Source organism: Myotis brandtii, unplaced genomic scaffold, assembly GCF_000412655.1.
Source record: "Myotis brandtii unplaced genomic scaffold, ASM41265v1 scaffold486, whole genome shotgun sequence".
NCBI lineage: Eukaryota > Metazoa > Chordata > Mammalia > Chiroptera > Vespertilionidae > Myotis > Myotis brandtii.
The window spans coordinates 1437212-1455377 of NW_005368569.1; the positions used below are offsets into that span (position 1 = coordinate 1437212).

Here is an 18166-nt window from a genome sequence, read left to right on the forward strand (position 1 = left end):
GCTCACTTCCTCCGCCCGCCCCCCGGGCCGCCCCTCGGGGGCGGGGAGCAGGAGGGGCTGGGCCAGCTCCTCCCCTAGGGGGCCCTGGAGTGGCGAAGCCCCTCTGGAGGGAGGATTTCCAGTAGCTTCAGGCCTTGGGGAGGGCCTGATTGCTGTGTGACCTTGGGCGAGGAACCGCCCTCTCTGAGCCCCAGATGTGGTACTTGTTAAAAGGGGGAATGCGCGTCCACCTCTTGGGGTTGCCTGAGGACAACGCGAGCTGGGGTGCGGGGTGCACTGGCTCTGTGCTCTGTGCCTAGTAAACTCTCAGCGACATTTCTCAGGGACAGGGAAGGGTCAGCAGGACGGGCCTAGGATCGCAGAGGCCCTCCCAGTCCTGCCCAGGGACTCCCGCCTTTCCTCGGTATTCATTCCTCTATCCATTTCCCTCAACTCGGTTTCCCACCTCTCCTCTGAGTCCCTGGAAACCCAGTCCCTGCGAAAGCCATCCCTTCCCGGCTTCCCCTCTCCCCAGGTGGAGGCAGCAGGGATCCTGGCCCCTTTCCCAGAGGCTGCTGCCTCATCCGCAGGAAGGACACAGATCCCCCTGGCCCTGCCCCTTTTGCCCCTTTGGGAGGCTACATTCTATTCTTTAGTCAAATTCTTTCACCTTAATTTTACTGTCTCACTTCCTGGGGGTTCCTTTATCCAAATCGTTTACTTACTTGCTCTTAACTTTTCTTTCACTTTCCACAATACTGCTTCAGATAGCTCACACAGTTGGCTTTACTTTGACATCTTTATCTTTCTAGGTGTCCTTCCAGCCGTTCTCTATCAGAAAACCCCAGAGCCCATCTTCCTTGTCTATCTCCATTTTCCTCCCCTTTATGGCTCACGGGGCTTTAGAACATCAGAATTAGGTGTATCTTCCCAACCAACCTCTGACTGCGCCCTCTGACTGCCTCCTCTTCCCAGCCTCCAGCTCTGGGGCAGAATCAGGAGTCAGAGTCCCTGGGCCTTGCCGGAGGACCTCTGAGCTGACCACCGTTCTGGCCCCTACCCCACAGTCTTCCCAGCCAGGGTTTGTCCACTTAACTTCCTGTCCCCTCATGCTGCCTTCAGTTGGCCATAGGAGCAGCCTTCCAAATGGACTTCTTGCTCTCTCCCCCACTCATGGTAAGCCACCTCTTTTTAAATTTATTTTTATTTTTTAATTGATTTTAAAGAGAAAGGAAGGGAGAGGGAGAGAGAGACATCTCTCAGCAGCCTCCTGCATCCTCCCACTCGGACAGAGCCTGCAACCTGGGCATGTACCCCAACCGGAACACGAATCAGTGACATTTAGGTGCATGGGACAACAACCAGCCAACCGCGCTGTGCCACACCGGCCAGGGCTAGAGCCGCCTCTTCTGAAGAGAAAGCCCAGTCACTTCTTGGCCCACAAGTCCCTGCTTCATCTGGCTCCCCAGCCTCTCCAGCTGCACCTCTCCCCATCCTCCTGCCCAGCCTCAACCCTTCTGTCTTTTACTTCCTCAAACTCAGGGAGTTTCTGCAAATCACTTGCTGTTCACTCGGACAGGATGCCTTTCAACCCTCTGTCCCCACCCTCACTGACCAAGCTCCTCCATATGGCGGAGTTCTCAGCCTGCAGCACCACCTCCTCCCCAGAAGACTTCTCAGGCACAGATCCTGACACCCTACCTCGTCCTCCCTGGCTTGTGTTCCCCTGGGACACTTTCCCTTCATAGTACCCACTGCAGGGAGAAAGGCCTTGTGGGGATCTTTGATTAATGTTTTTCCCACCCACTAGATTGTGGATTTCACAAGGGCAGGACCCTTTCGGTCTTGTCACTTTGGTATCCTCAGTCCTTGGCCCCAGGGTGCATGCCAGGGTGTAATACAAGCCTTTAACAAGAGAACCAACCTCTGGGGTTTGTAATTTGTCCAGACACATGTTCTCAGCAGTGTTCACACTGCTCCCACCCTGCCATCACACACAACGGCCTCTCTCCTCAGGGGTGGGGTCAGATGCTGTGTGGGAGAGATAGGCCACTGAAGCCCAACAGACAACCTTAGCTCTGGGGAATTCTGTGGCTAGGATACAACTTCCCCCATACCATTCGTTGACTGACCAAGTAGTCTGCACCATCAGGGTACTCACAGGCAGAAATAAGCTCACAGGCAAAAAGAAAGCACAGACATTTCAAAAGAAAACATCTATCAGGAAAATTATTAGAACACACTGATCAACAGTTCAAGATTAGCCTAATAAACATATTACAAAAGATAAGGGAGAATATTAGCAATATGAAACAAGAATATACTAGTATATAAAAAAGAATAAGCAGAACTATTAGATATGAAAAATATAACTGTTCCAGTGATCTACTACTATGTAACAAATTACCCCAAAACATAGTGGCTTAAAACAACTATCAACAAAAACATTAATTTGCTCACAAAGCTTCAATTTGAGTAAAGCTCTCTGGCATCAGTTGGGACCAGAGGATTTACTCCCAAGATGCCTCACTCACATGACTAGCAAGTTGTGACTGGCTGTAGGCAAAGAGCTCAGTGAGACTGTGGACCAGAGCACTGGGTCCTCTGCATGTGACCTGTCCGTGGGCTGCGTGGCTTCTCCACAGGATAGTGGCAGCAGTCCATGGGTAAGCATCCCAAGAAGCAGGGAGTAGATGCTGACAGTTTCTCCAGGCCTAGGCCTGGAAACAGGCACTACATCACTTCTTCGTATTTTACTGGTCAAGCAGTTACAAAGTCCAGATTTAACAGGGGGGTTGGAAGGTAGTCCCTATCTCTGGATGGGAGAAGTATCAAAGAAATATGGGACCAGGTATAAAAATTACTGCAATAATATCTGAAACAAAGGATACAATAGGTGATCTAATAGCAGAAAGTTATCATTGAGGATGAATTAGAAAGTTGGAAAGACCAAATTAAGGAATTCTCCCAAAAGAAGAAAGAAAAAATGATTGGTGATTAGGGGGAATGAGGGGCTGAGGAGTAACTGCTTAATGGATATAAGGTTTCCTTTTAGGGTGATAAAAATGTTTTAGAACTAGACAATGATGATGGTTACACAACATTTTCAGTGAACTAAATGCCACTGAATTATTCATTTTAAAATGGTGAATTTTATGGTACGTTCGTTTCTTTTTGAAAAAAATTGATTTCAGACAGGAAGAGAGGGAGAGAGAGATAGAAACATTAATGATGAGAGAGAATCATTGATCGGCTGCCTTCTGCACGCCCCCTCCCCCCAACTGGGGATCAAGCCCACAACCTTGGGTATGTGCCTTGATCGGGAATTGGATCTTGACCTCCTGGTTCAAAGGTCAATGCTCAACCACTGAGCCACGCCAGCCAGGCAATGTGTTAATTTGAATAAAAGCAAATTGTTAGACATATAGGGAGAACTGATAAATACACCAGCACAATAGAAGATTTCAACACAACGGTCATGGTTACAAATAAGTGAAGAAAAAACCCAGCAAAGATATAAAAGATTTTAACACAGTTAATTAACTTGACCTAATGGACATCTCTATCCATATTTTTGCCAAGTATACTTGGAACACTTACAAAAATTGATTATTGGTTGTGAGGAATACCTCAATAGAACTGCTTCCAACCATGATGGCATAATAGGGGCCAAATGTACCTTTCTGTGTAAATTAAATAGAACTGTATAAAACAATGGTTTTCAGACAATAGACAATAGGTGATATAGGACTGTGATCCCAGATGGAAGAGAAATAAATGATGTGAGTCCTATGATTGTATTAGCTTATTGCCTAGAGATAACTTCCATAGTGTGGGAGTGGGAGGAAGCGGGGGGACCTCAACTCAGAACCTCGTGGTCCTGCTGAATTAAGGAGAAAAATAGCCCAGCCAGTATGGCCCAGTGGTTGAGCATCGACCTATGAACCAGGAAGTCAGAGTTCTATTCCTGGTCAGGGAACATGCCCACGTTGCAGGCTCGATAATTCTCTCTCATCAATGTTTGTATCTCTCTCTCTCTCCCTTCCTCTTTGAAATAAATAAATATATATTTTTCTAAAAGAAGAAAGAAAATTCCCTAGCTGGTTTGGCTCAGTGGATAGAGCATCAGCCTGCAAACTGAAAGGTCCCGGGTTTGATTCCAGTCAAGGGTTATAGGCTGGATCCCCAGTGGGGGGTGTGCAGGAGGCAGCCAATCAATGATTCTCTCTCATCATTGATGTTTCTATCTCTCCCTCTCCCTTCTTCTCTAAAATCAATAAAAAATATATTTAAAAAAAGAAAGAAAAATAAGCCCTGCATTTGAGAAGGCCAAAGCAGCTAGAATCTGCAGGACAGAATACCATCGAGGAGGAAGCTACACAAAGAGAGAGACCTGGAGATCTACAGAGGGTCCCCCCTTGAGTCGTTCAGAGGATTGATCTGTACACACACACACACACACACACACACACACACGAAGAAGTTTATATAAGACCAGAGAAAGAACCACTGGAAAGATGTCGGCTGAATAATTCCTGGAGCTCACATATTTGTGTTCCTGCCAGTGAGAGTGAAAGACCTTTCAATATATGGGCCATTAGCTAGACTCCTCAGAAGAGCATTGCCTTAGGAGTCAGGCTAAATTAGCAAGAGATGAAATAATAGTCCTGACAAAGCTTTGAGGTCAACCCCTAGAAGCGGATAGACCCATCCTCCCCCAAATTTGGGTCAGATGTCAAGACTGATAAGGCTACATGTACTCCAAGAGGATGTAGAAATTTTATTACTCGCATAATAAGACTTTCTGGGGAGAACAGGATGACCTCCCAAGCCAGTCCAAAATGGCTTCAGAGAGCTGAGAAAGAGCACTGACTTGGAGCTTATGGATATACTGTACCCAGGAAAAGATGCTCCACATCATTTAGTCATTAGATAAATGCAAACCAAAACCACAATGTGAGATTGGTGACAAGGTATCATTTCACACCCCTTAGGTTAGCTATTATCACAAAAAATGCAAGATAAGTGCTGGGGAGGATGTGGAGAAATTGAAACCCTTGTACATTGCTGAGTGGGGTTTTAAAATGGTACAGCTGCTTTTGAAAACAGTGTGGTGGTTTTGCAAAAAGCTAAACCTAGAATTGCCCTATGGTTCAGCAATTTCATCCTAGGCATGTGCCCAAAGGAATTGATAGCAGGGCTGAATAATTCCTGGAGCTCACATATTTGATACCTGTATGCCAATGTTCATTGTATAGCCAAAAGGTGGAGGCAACCCAAGTTTCCATCAACAGATGAATGGGTAACAAACTGTGATCTCTATGTACCAGGGATTGTGTGTGTGTGTGTGTGTGTGTGTGTGTGTGTGTGTGTATGTGTGTGCGTGCGCGCGCGCACCAGGGACTATTATCTACACTAATAAAAGAGAAACATGCAAATTGGTGTCACTCTGCTACACCCAACAAAGATGGCGGTTAATTTGCATACGCAAGCATGGAGTGAAGACTGAAGGCTCTGGCCGGACTGAAGACTGAAGACTGAAGACTGAAGAGCCAAGCCTTGCTGCAGCCAGACCAAAGGCCTGGGTCCTGGATGCCGGAGGAAAATTGGTGCCGGCAGCCAGGGGAAGGAAGGCCTATTGTGTGAGTCATGCAACGGGCTTCTAGTTCACCCATAAAAAGGAATGAAGTCTGGATTGCCCCCTCCCATGTGAAAGAGGAAGGACACTCACACCTGGTTCCATGCCTAAAATGTTTATTCTTAGCATATGCTTGTGCCTGGATGACTAGGAGGGGGAATTTGTGACACTCCTAAGGTGACCTCTGGGAAACTGACCAGGTCACCAGAGCCACAGGATGAGGATTGAGAAGGTGGCAGTAGCCATGAAGCCTAGGACAAGGTGTGGGGAGGCTTTTGGGGGACTCTGGAGAATATGATTGCTTGGCCACTTGGTCACATCCAGGTGTGTGGCCAGGTGTTCATGCTGAGTCACGAGGTGGGAGTGGCAGGATCTGCCCACCTGCCTGTCTGGAAACTCATCCTCTGCAGGGTTCTGGCCACTGTTTTCATCTCTCACCTGCGGGTGGGAGCCAGCAGTCAGTGGCTCCCCCAGTGCACCCCTCACCTGCACACCAGGGAACCATCCTTTTGCTCAGCCCAGCATAATACCTGCTCCACTCGTCTGAAGACCCGTAGCAGATTTCCACGAAGGACACCCTGGAGCTCTTTCTCACTCCAGCCACGCCTCAGTAACTCTTCTATCAGAACCGGGTATGTGGATACATTCTCCAGCTCCCGAGGGAACCTGTGCAAACAGCAGCCAGCCAGCTGTGGGACCATGGCCCTGATCCTTGTCTACGGCCATTGTCCCAACAGCCCCAGTCACATGGGAAACTGAAGGCCATTGTTCTTTAGTCTACTGAACGCCACTTTGGAAGCTCCTTGAAGACTAGGCTTCTGCAGCATCTACCCACTGAACAGATGATCAGTCCACAACAGACCTGCTGGGTTGGGACCGGAGTTTGTGCAGGCAGATGAGCTCTGCCTGTAGGAGGTGATGACCTCGAGTGGCGGTGGGTCCAGTGGACCACAGAAAGGGACAGGGAAAGCCCAGGACACAGGCCCTGAGAGTGGGGAAATATAAAATTGTCTGGAAGACAAGAGCCTGTGGTTTGAAAGATGGGAGGACCACAGGATGGGGAACTATAATTCCCTCCTCTGTCCCAGCCCAAGAAAAAACCCAGGGAAACACTCACCGGCCAGACCCGTCATAATTTCCACCAATCCCGATGAACTCAGATCCAATGACTGCCTTGATGTGGTCAAAGTGATCTAGAGGGTGGAGGTTGGTGGTGGGCAGCACTGGGCTGGAGTTAGACCCTGGGATCAGCCCTGGGGAGGTTAGTGGTGGGCAGCCCTGCCCTGGTCTGGTGAAGCTCAGCCCTGGCCAATCACCCTGCCCATAGTACTCCAGGCCATGGCAGCTGACTCTACAGAGCTCCTAGCCAGTTGTGAGTTCTGAAGTGGCCACAAGCTGGACACTGGACCTAGAGTGAACTTCAGAGCCACCTCTTTGGATCTTTTCCTGCCCAGAAGCCACCCTGCCTCTGGGTTCCTTGAGAGCCTGGTTGGGGTCTGCCTGCCTGTCCTGTCCAGAGATGTGGAGTAAAAGTGAGACGCAGAAGCAGAGGCAGATGCTTGCCCAAACCCATCAGCATTGACTGTGGGCCCAGATCAGGTGGCCGTGAAGAGCTGTATATACTTCCCAAGGTCTGCCTATTGCCCAACAGGTGTGCTAGCTCACTGGAGCTGTCCTGAGGACCCCGGTGGCCACAGACCCAAGCTAGAACTGCGCAAGGAGTTGAGGTGGGGCTTACCTGCCACAGTGGACACATTAGCAAACAGGTTGCACTGTAAAATCCCCATGGACAGCGTCACCATCACAATGCCACCATTCTTTTTCTACAGGGATAAACAAATGGATACTCAGCTTGGCCCTTCTGTCCTGATGACCTGCCCCACCCCTGGAGGGCCCTCCTATTAGGACCATACTCAGTCCTGCCTTCAGAGATTGGAAGACACTTCTCCTCTGGGTTTGTGGGTCCCTGGGTGGAACTGATTTGGACTTGAGTTTCAGAGATGGGGAGGGTTAACCAGCCTTGAGTCCAAAAGTGAGGCCTGGGCTGGTAGCTTTGTTCAAGGTCAAGAATCTTTGTATGAAACATGCTTAGCCCTGGTTTGAGGGCTGCGGTGGCCACTCACAAGAAGTTTCAGGATGTCATCTGGGACATTCAGGAAATTGTTGCACACAGCCCTGGCAGCTGAGTGGGAGAAGATCACAGGAGCCCTTGATACCTTCAGCACTTGTTGCACCAGGGTGTCTGACGCATGGGACAAGTCCACCATCATGCCCAGGCGATTCATTTCCCCTACCACCTTCTGCAGGGACAAATTTTTTGTTTGTTTATTTGTTTGTTAATCCTCACCCGAGGATATTTCTCCATTGATTTTTAAGGAGAGTGAAAGAGAGAGGGAAAGACAGAGAGAAACATCGAAGTGAGAAAAACACATCGATTGGTTGCCTCCTGAACAAGCCCTGACCAAGGCCCAGGCCCGGGAGGAGCCTGCAACCGAAGTATGTGCCCTTGACTGGAATCGAACTCGGGACCCTTTGGTCTGCGGGTCTTTGCTCTATCCACTAAGCCAAACCGGCTAGGATGGGACAAATATTTTATTTGTGTGTGTGTGTGTGTGTGTCATAGATGCACGTGTGCACAGATCTATAGGGAACAAGTGGGTTCGGGTAGGGAACAGGAGTCCTCACCTCACCGAAGCTTGTCAGCCCACTGACGTTGGTGTAGAAGTGGTCTTCAAACTTGACGGAACTCTCTGCCCTGCAGAACAGCCAGTGGAGGGCAATCTAGTGGGCCACACCTTGGCCATCAAAGCCTGGGGACTCTGCAATCCCTCTGTTCATGCAGCCCACCTCCAGAGCAGGGTAAGGACGTAGGCCAGCTGCTATCTGGGAGTGTGAGGGACCTGCCGGCAGTCCAGCCTCCCTCTGGACACCTCTGTCCTCACCTCTCTGGCAGTTTCCCCGCCATCCTGTCTATCATTCCACTACACTCACCAGGGCGTGTTGCAGGTGAAGGTGAGTGTCAGGTAGCGCACTCCCAGCAGATAGAAACTACGCAGAACAGAGAGGCTGCTGTCCAGTGAGTGACCACCCTCCACACCAATGAGGCAGGCCAGCTTTTGAGTGCTGTTCAGATCTAGAAGAGGGTGGATGACCAAGTGGTCCGGAACCAGGGCCAGACGCACCAGAGGAGTCCCCTGACTATCCCCAACCCTCCCCCCCCCCATTTGACAGCCCACCTTTGACTGAGGTCACAAGCTCCAGTTCAGCATAGGAAGCACACATGCGATGAATGAGGTCAATCTGCTCCAGGGTGAGGCGTATGGCATCCTGTCCCTGGGTCTGGCAAGGGACGTAGGCTGACCAGAACTAAGGGTAGGCCCAAGGTTCCAGAATGGGGTCAGACCTTTGGCCTGCCACTCCTCCTCAGCCCCCACGGTACTCATTAGGGTCAGTGACCTAAGTGAGGCCAACCCCATGGCACCTTGATAACCATTCAGCTTGCTGCCAGCAGCCAAACTGTGGGCTCAAGACACATCATCCTTGCCTGCTGTTTGTCCGTGTGCTGTGTGAATGCCCCAAGGCCAACTCACCATGTCGTTTGTGGTCTTGGCACCTCCCACAATCACCAGGAATTTTCTGATCATTTTCTGTGTGTCTCCACAGAACCTAGGGATCTATGTGGCCAGGCTGTCTTGGCCTCCAACACCCCCACGCTCCCCAGCAGCCACCTGATGACACATTGTGTCCTATGATACCCAGTCACCAGAGGACTGCCTACCCAGGTTCCTGTGGCCTCCACATTCCCCAGCAGCCATGCTGTGGCCCCCTGTGTGTCCCTGTGGTACCTGTGCACCCACAAGGCCGTCCACGAGCTTGTCCAGGCTGGTCTGGCCACGACTGAAGTTGCGCAGGTTAACATCTTGTAGCCTGTTCTGGAAAAGCCGTCTCAGGAGCTGGGGCAGATGGTTGTGGCTGAGGGTGCCAAGATAAGGTTAGAGTGCGGACATGCCCTCAGGTCAGGCAAGACATGTCAACATGCCTGGACCGGCCCTGTCCCACTCCACCTTCCCACCTCACACAGGCAAACAATAGGGAGACCTCTGGAGGCTCAGCTTGAGTTCCACCAGAAACGGGATAATGGGGAGAAAGGGCCCATGAATGATGATGGAGAGAGTGTATCCAGGGGAGGTGTGAGGGAGCCTCCTCGCTAGCCGTGCACGCGCAGGATCCCCTCCCCTGCCTAGGAGTGAGTTCAGCCCCCACCGCCCCCACGCGGCATCTACACACCCGTCCACCAGCCGAAAGTCCCGCATCAGGGCCTGCGCGCGCTCCCGCAGTCTCAGGGCCCTGGGGGTGCTTGGCGTGGTTGGGGCACTGGGGACGTCGGGCATGGTCTTGGCGCTGGTACTTCCCAGCGCTGTCGGGGCGCTGGGGGCGCCCGCAATGGTCCGAGCGCGGGTCACTGGCTTCAGCAGCAGCAACAGCAACAGCAAAAGCAGCAGACACGGCAGAGGCCGCCAGCCGAGCACGCGGGGACACTCGAGGTCCGCGGGCCGCATGCTGCACAGGCGGGCAGGCGGGCAAGGGCTGGTTTTGAAAGCCTGAGAGAGGCAGATGGTCAGCCGACCGTCGACTTAGATGACTCAGCGGCGCGGCTTCGAGAGCAGGAGGGTCAAGACGCTGGGAAGACTCCCAGGGATCCGGAGCGCCGTCGCACTGCGTGGTCGCCAGGGGGCACCACGGCCCTCCTGCTCCCAACTGGGAGAGCACCCCAAAGGGCCAGGCAGGCCTCGGCCGCGAGCGCCCTCTGGCGACGCATCGTGGGCTCCCTCCACCCGGATCCCTCTGTCTTGGCTTCTGATAGGGACCGATGGACGAAGGGAGTGGGCCAGGGGGGAAACTGGGAGGGACCCAGTCCAGGACATGTACCTCGGTTGGGTTGTAGGCTCCTCCCCAGCCCGGGCCCTGGTGAGGGGATGTGCAGGAGGCAACCAATCGATGTGTTTCTCTCACATCAGTATTTCTCTCTGTCTTTCCCTCTTTCTTCCACTCTCTCTAAAAATCAATAGGAAAATATCCTCAGGTGAGGATTTTTTTAAAAAATTCAAAATCTAAAGATACTTTAAGTATCTGTATCTCCATTTCAAATGTGAAATTAGGGCACCTATGACCTCCTTAATTTCTATTTGATGTGCACTTTTCCCATAATAACTGATATTCTCATTAGGTGATTTATACATTTCCAATTTCTTTCTCCACATTTATTTGTCTAAAAAGGTATTTATTTCCCTTCACTTTTTTTTATAAAGAAGAGATTTCTTTTTTTTCTTTTATATATATTTTATTGATTTTTCACAGAGAGGAAGGGAGAGGGACAGAGAGCCAGAAACATCAATGAGAGAGAAACATCGACTAGCTGCCTCCTGCACACCTCCCACTGGAGATGTGCCCGCAACCAAGGTACATGCCCTTAGCCGGAATCGAACCTGGGACCCTTCAATCCGCAGGCCGACTCTCTATCCACTGAGCCAAACCAGCCAGGGCTTCCCTTCACTTTTGAAGAATATTTCACTTCACAGAATTCAACAGTAGTAGTTACTTTTATTCAGCAGGTTAAAGATATTTCACTGTGTAAAGATGTCCATTATTCCTCCCCCCCCCCCAAATAACTTTATTGTTTCCATTTGGTTCAATGCATGGGAGAGGACTCCACGGTGGTTAAAAAGATGCTTTGCAGGCCCTGGCCAGTTTGCTTCGTTAGTTGGAGCATTGTCCTGTACACAAAAGGGTTGCAGATTCGATTCCTAGTTAGAGCACATACTTAGGTTGTGGGTTCTATCCCTGGTATCCACAGAAAACCGATCAATGTTTTTCTCTCTCTCCTTTCCTCTCTCTAAAAATCAATAAAAACATATCCTCAAGTGAGGATTTTCATGGTTTCAGGGAGGTCAGCAAAAGCTAGACACCAGAGGAATGCAGAGAGGCCCCTCAAAGGCCTCTGGGCTCCAAAGGCTCCTCGTCTGCTTGAGGGTGAGCCTCTTAAAGAGATACTCACTCAGCCCAGCCTGGGGACCGGCCGGCCTTCAGAGATTAGTCAGTTCGTCGCCCATCTTCTTGATGAGTTTCACTTCCTCATCCAAGAAGTGGTTTTCCAGGAAGTCAGAAAGATGAGGTTCTGTGAAGGTAGAACCAGGGCGTGCAGATCCAAAAGGGCCTGGTTCAGGTGCTTTTCCATGACCATGGCAGCTTCCATGACATCCTGAGTTTTGCCCCATTTATCTTGGGAAGGCTTCAGCACGTCCTGGAAATATATTCGGCCACCATGCTGGTTTTGCATCTTTAAAAGATGCTGGGTGCCCTTGCACTTCTCCTCTGACATCTTGAGGAAGTGGCCCCACCCTCCAGAGCCACACTGTAGTGGTCAAAATAGAAGCCCAGAGAGAGGTAGGTGTAGGAGGCCCACAGATGCAGCTTGACCAGGCAGCTGAGGGCAGCCTCCACCTCGGTGGAATAATTCTGACAAATTAGGGGGCTCATGGTTGTTCAGCAATAAGGAGTTATGGTCCAAAAATGGTGTTTGCTGCCCTGGCTATTATGGCTCAATTGGTTGAAGCATCTTGTACACTGAAAGGTGGCGGGTTTAATTCCTGGTCAGGGCACAGACCAGGAATTAGAACCCAGTTGTATGGAAGGCAACCGATGATATCTCTCTCAAATCAATGTTTGCTGTTCTGTCTCTCTCTCTCTCTCCCCCATTCCTCTCTCTAAAATCACACACACACACACACACACACACACACACACACACACACACACACACACACAATGGTATTTGCTGGTCTTGGAGGCTGAGGATGGCTGAGGTGGTTCCAAAGGTGATGAGTGGAAAACAGGTTGGAGGGAGGGTGGTTGGAGACTGGAAAAGGGGTGTCCCTGAGTATGTTCTGTTCTAGCACTGTTGAAGCAAGAGACAGATCCGGGGGGCTGCCAAGGGCACTGCCCCATTATTTCTATTGAAAATTCAGTTGTCAGTATTGTTGTTCCTCAAGTTAATATGATTTAAAAAATATGACTGCTTTTAAGATAATCTTTTGTCTTTGGCTTCTTGAAGTTTGACTTTGAAATGCACAGTTTGGGACTATTATGAATAGTACTGCTATAAATATTATTTTATATGCCTCTGGGGGAATGTATGCATGCATTCCTCTTGGATATATACCTTGGGTGAAATTGCTTTATCATGGGATATGCATAGACTATTAGTATTATCATTTTTATTAGCCATTACCTATTATCATGTTTATTATTATTAACTGGCCTGGGGGTTAGATGGGGTGATTGTCTTTAAGTAGCCTGTGCCTCTCAGAGAGGAAGTCTCTGGGGGTCAGGGAGGTGTGGCCCCATATCCAGGGCAGTTCAGCCATTGGAGGGCTCTGTCCAAATAGGAACAAAGGTCATTTGTGATCCACGGAGGTTCCCTACTTGGGAATGTGAACTCAGATTCTCCGAAAGATCGTCAAATGGTGGTCAGTGGGTCAGGATGGGGATTGAGGTGAGCGACCCAGAGGGAATCTACCCTCATGCAGCCAGAGCCACCCACTGTCTTCTTCCAGTGCTGAGCCCAGTCGCCTGGGTTTCCTCAAGCCGCGACCAGCATGTCTTCCTTGAGTAACTGGTGGCTGAACAGCAGGGTCCCCCACCAACCACCAGTATTGGGACCCACCACAGAGAAGGACACTCATGCCTGGTTCCAGTCTAAAATATTTATTTTCAGGAAATATTTGTGCCTGCACAAAGGGGCAACTTTGTGGGGTGTCCACAGCTGCCAAAGTGACATCTGACAGGAAGAACTGGGTCACCAGAGCCACAGAATGACAACTGGGAAGGAAGCAATAATTGTGAGGCTTGGGGCAATGTGGGGGGATGATTTCGAGAATGACTTCTTAGATGACAACTTCGGTTTCCAATGCGAAGGAGTCTCAATTAGTTTCTGGTCTGGAGCCATATAATGTCTCTGATGCAGCCTCGGGAGGACCGAGCGGCAAGAGCTGCCCAGCTGCTCATCTGGGAACTCATCCTCTAAGGGCCTCTGCCCCTTGTTTTCCTCCCGAACCTGGAGGCAGCAGTGGGTGGTGAGGCAGCTCCCACAGCTTCCCCCAGCCTGCTCAGCCTCCCGAGCGATGCTTTCGCCCAGCCCAGCACACCTACCTGCTCCACCTGTCTGAAGACCCGCAACAGATTTCCTCGAAGGACACCCTGGAGCTCTTCCTCATTCCAGCCACGACTCAGCAACTCCTCTATCAGTACTGGGTATGTGGACACGTCTTCCAGTCCCTGAGGGAAACTGTATGGCCGCCAGGCAACCAGTTGGTGGGCCCCATATCTGTTCCCTGGTCCTGACTCAGAACCACAGCCCTATGTGTTCGGGATCCATTGAACCCCAGCCCCGGTCAGATACGGGAAATGGAGACTGGGAGAGAGTAAATGATTCACCCCCTACTCTTCATTTTTCAGAATCAAAACTTCCTTGAATATTCGTCAAAACTCATTTGAATTGTACTAAGATCTATGCCTTTCACTGAATGCAAATTCTTCCTCTATGTATAAAAAGAAGAGCTTTTTAAGAACTGGATTGAGTCCGGCTGGTGTGGTTCAGTGGTTGAGCACCGACCTATGAACTAGGAGGTCACGGTTTGATTCCCCATCAGGGCACATGTTCAGGTTGTGGGCTCGATCCCCATTGGGGGGCGTGCAGGAGGCAGCCTGATCAATTGATTCTCTCTCATCATTGATGTTTCTCTCTCCCTCTCCCTTCCTTTCTGAAATAAAAATATATTTAAAAGAACATAACTGGGTTGAACCCTTGCATGCACAGACCCAGCTGCAAGCAGAAATTATGTTCAACCTGTACCAGACTTTGCTAAAAGTCTGCTCAGAGGCAGTGGGTCTGCTGGCACTGGGGGGTGGGTGCACATGCTAGGCCAGTGATGGCGAACCTTTTGAGCTCGGCGTGTCAGCATTTTGAAAAAAAACCCTAATTTAACTCTGGTGCCGTGTCACATATAGAAATTTTTTGATATTTGCAACCATAGTAAAACAAAGACTTATATTTTTGATATTTATTTTATATATTTAAATGCCATTTAACAAAGAAAAATCAACCAAAAAAATGAGTTCGCATGTCACCTCTGACACGCCTGTCATAGGTTCACCATCACTGTGCTAGGCAGATGAGCTGTCTGGTGGCTTGGCCAAATATGACGACTTAGAGTGGGGCCAATGGGCCACAGTCAGACAAGAAAGTCCAGGAAACAGTTCCTAGGAGGGGAGATGCCAAGTGGGCCAGCAGACCTGTGGTCAAGGCCTAAAGGCCATGAGGACCATGCTGTGGTGGACACGGAGTCTGCGAAGGCCCCACTGCTGCACAGCTAGCTCCTGACAAGCCACAGGGAAGCACTCACCTCTTGGTCCCATCATAATCGCCGCCAATACCAATGAACTCGGATCCAATGACTGCCCTGATGTAATCGAAGTGATCTGGGGGATGGAGAGTCAGCAATGTGAGGCTTCCAGGGCAGGGGTGGGGGGTGGGGACTGGACTCTGCTGATTCCTCTTTTTGCAGCCTGTAGGCCATGCAGGCCAATTACTTCATGGCTTGGCCCCCAGTGTGCCAACTTGAGAGCCCTGAGCTTTTGACCTGATGTGATCCCAGCTGTCTCTAGACTGGACTTCAAGTTTCTAGTAGATCCCAGCGCTACCAGTTTGGGCCATTTCACATCAGGATTCACCCTGCCTCACGTCTCCTTGAGAACCTATGGGTGCTCCTTTCCATGGATGTGAAAGATGGGAGAGGGACAAACACCACAGAGACCTAAGGGGCTGCCCAGTCCCTTGACCAGAGGCAGGGGCAGGGCATTTTGGGAGCCCCTACGGAGACACCCAGGCTTTATGTGTAACTGCCTCCCTTATACCCAACAGTATTGCACTATCCACTCTGTGGCTCTAGCTGTAATGGCACCAAGGTGCTGCGTACTGTGCATGTTTCAGTTTTGGGGGTCTGTGCCTACCGCCAATGGATGGGTCAAATGCACTGGTTGTTCTGAGGGTCCCCAGAAAAGCTTTAGGTCCAAATCAGAGCTGCTCAGAGAGCTCAGGTGGGGCTCACCTGCCACAGTGGACACGTTGGCCAACAGGTCGCACTCCAGCACGCCCACGGACAAGGACACCATCACGATGCCACCATTCTTCTTCTGCACGAGTGGGAAAATTGACACTCAGCTTGCCCCTCCCTCCCCCAGCACAACCACCTGCCTGTTCACCGGCTGGGCGCCTGTGAGGAAGGTGTTCCACCATGACTTTGAGGTCAGAGGAAACGTCATCTCTCTGTTTTGTATGAATGGAGGAGGGTCAGTCCTGGTCTGGGTGGGGTCTTGGCCCTGGGTTTCAAGATTCAGAGGAGTATTTACCACCTAGAACCCTATGTTGGGTTCAAGAGTTCAGGGCAGATGTTCAGCCTAGGGTTTGGGAAAGTCGAAGGCGCTGGGGCTCAGGTTCAAGGGTTCCTGTTTCAAACCTCTTGCGTTAGGTCAGGGGCCAGGGCGGTGTCTCTCACCAGAAGCTGCAGGATATCATCAGGAACATTCCGTTCATTCTTGCATACCCCCCAGGCAGCTGAGTGGGAGAAGATCACAGGTGCCCGTGACACTTCCAGGGCCCGTCGTGCCACGGCGTCTGAGACATGGGACAGGTCTACCATCATGCCCAGACGGTTCATTTCCATCACCACCTTCTGCAGGGAAAGGTTGGGCAGAAGGCATCAGGGGTGCACATGCATGTGCATTTATTTGTAGGGAACAGGTGGGGTGTGTATGTGCAGGTGGAGCAGGGTATGGAACCAGGGTTCTCACCTCACCAAAGCTGGTCAGCCCGCTGACATTGTTGTAGAAGGTGTGGATGCCCTTAGCTGAGCTCTCTGCCCTGCAGAACGGTCGGGAGGCAGTCTGACTGGTGGCCGTAATTGGGCCACAAGAACCGAGAGGCCCTACTGAACCCTCTATCCCGGCACCCCCATAGAGCAAGAGCAAGAACCCACGCTGGGTTGTGCCTGGTAGTAGGAAGACCCTGCTGGGGGGTCCAGAGTTGCTCTGTGAGCCCAGATCCCCTCCCCACTCCAGGGTCAGAGCCGGATCCCAGGGATAAAGTGTGGTCTGGGTCCCAGTGGTCTCTCGGGCAGATCCCTGCCTCCGTGGGCCCAGACCATCTGCACTGTGCTCACCAGGGTGTGTTGCAGGTGTGGGTGAGGGTCAGGTAGCGCACACCCAGCATGTAGAAGGTACGCAAGACGGAGAGGCTACTGTCCAGTGAGTGGCCGCCCTCCACGCCAATGAGGCAAGCCAGCTTCCGGGTGCTGTTCAGATCTGGGGGCAGGTGGGTGAGGTGGTCACTTTCAGGGGCTGGGGTAGCCCCATCAAGTCCCTACCACCACCCACCAGCCTGCCTACCTTTAACCGTGGTCACAAACTCCAGCTCAGAATAGGAGGCACACATACGGTGGATGAGGTCAATTTGCTCCAGGGTGAGGCGCAGGGCATCCCGATCCTGGGTCTGGCATGGGACGTAGGCTGACCAGAACTGGGGGAAGGCCAGGGATCGGCTTGGGCGGGGCCTGCTTCGGAGCTCCTCCTTCCATAGCCTCCACAGCCCACATAGCGCCCAGGGGACCCAGAGATCACATGCGATAAAGCGCGTGTTCCCTGCTACCTGGACGCCCACCCAGCTGGTTCACCATGGCCCCTGCAGCCCCGAGCACTGATGTCACGGCACTTTTGGGGTCACTCTGGTAACTGAGTTGCCACGTGACTAATGTATTGTGGTCTCTCGGGCCCACAGTCCCCCCACGTTCCCCAGCATCCAGCGGCACCTGGTGTGTCCCTGTGGTACCTGTGCACCCACGAGACCGTCTCTAAGCCGGTCCAGGTTGGTCTGGCCCCGGGTGAAATTGTGCAGGTTCACATTCTGTAGCTGGTTGCGATAAAACTGCCTCAGGACCAGAGGCATGTCATTGTGGCTGGAAGGAGGTCAAGGCAGGGTCAGCTCGGGGGCAAATGGGTGGACTCCTTTAGGCCTGGAGATCAGGCAGGACAGGTGGCCAGCCTGGGCCAGCGAGGCGTTCCCCACCCCACACTGTTACACACACTATCCCAGGACCCTATGAGGCCTGGGCTCGGGCATTCCCGACAGGGAGGGGGTGATAGAGGAGGGAAAGGACATCATGTGAGGGCACCTCCTCCCTAGCCCTGCATGCTCAGGACCCCCTCCCCGGCCCAGGGGGAGCTCAGCCCCCACCGCACCTACGCACCCATCCACGAGTGGGAAGTCCCGCATCAGGGCCCGAGCATGCTCCCGCAGATTCGGGGTGCTGGGGGTTCCAGGCGAGGTGGGGGCATTAGCGGTGCCTGGCGCAGTAGAGTCGCTGGGGGCCTCGGGCCCAGTCTTGGCACTGGGGGTGCCGGGCGTGGGAAGGGCGCTGGGGGTGCCCAGCGCTGTCG

The 18166-nt window shown here is 51.6% G+C and overlaps 2 protein-coding genes and 1 pseudogene across 2 annotated transcripts in view; all 3 read right to left on the reverse strand.

Annotated features, from left to right (window-relative positions):
• Nucleotides 1-5756: 5756 nt before the first annotated feature.
• DPEP3 (dipeptidase 3) overlaps nt 5757-18166 on the reverse strand; it is a 13614-nt gene continuing 1204 nt past the window's right edge. The window contains exons 2-11 of the mRNA XM_005876463.2: nt 9905-10218; nt 9463-9589; nt 8854-8983; nt 8609-8750; nt 8303-8372; nt 7741-7917; nt 7356-7440; nt 6735-6810; nt 6148-6283; nt 5757-6055 (exon numbers count right to left, since the gene is read on the reverse strand). Coding sequence (XP_005876525.1) covers nt 5819-6055; nt 6148-6283; nt 6735-6810; nt 7356-7440; nt 7741-7917; nt 8303-8372; nt 8609-8750; nt 8854-8983; nt 9463-9589; nt 9905-10176 — 1452 coding nt within the window. The 5' untranslated portion in view covers nt 10177-10218 and the 3' untranslated portion in view covers nt 5757-5818. The remainder of the gene's footprint in view (nt 6056-6147; nt 6284-6734; nt 6811-7355; nt 7441-7740; nt 7918-8302; nt 8373-8608; nt 8751-8853; nt 8984-9462; nt 9590-9904; nt 10219-18166) is intronic.
• Nucleotides 10261-12167, reverse strand: LOC106727836 (annotated as a pseudogene).
• The window catches only part of LOC102249163 (dipeptidase 2), a 10445-nt gene continuing 5639 nt past the window's right edge, over nt 13361-18166 (reverse strand). Inside the window, exons 3-12 of the mRNA XM_005876464.2 lie at nt 17977-18160; nt 17559-17685; nt 17120-17249; nt 16894-17035; nt 16526-16595; nt 16231-16407; nt 15784-15868; nt 15079-15154; nt 13826-13961; nt 13361-13730 (exon numbers count right to left, since the gene is read on the reverse strand). Of these exons, the coding sequence (XP_005876526.1) occupies nt 13473-13730; nt 13826-13961; nt 15079-15154; nt 15784-15868; nt 16231-16407; nt 16526-16595; nt 16894-17035; nt 17120-17249; nt 17559-17685; nt 17977-18160 (1385 nt within the window). The 3' untranslated portion in view covers nt 13361-13472. The remainder of the gene's footprint in view (nt 13731-13825; nt 13962-15078; nt 15155-15783; nt 15869-16230; nt 16408-16525; nt 16596-16893; nt 17036-17119; nt 17250-17558; nt 17686-17976; nt 18161-18166) is intronic.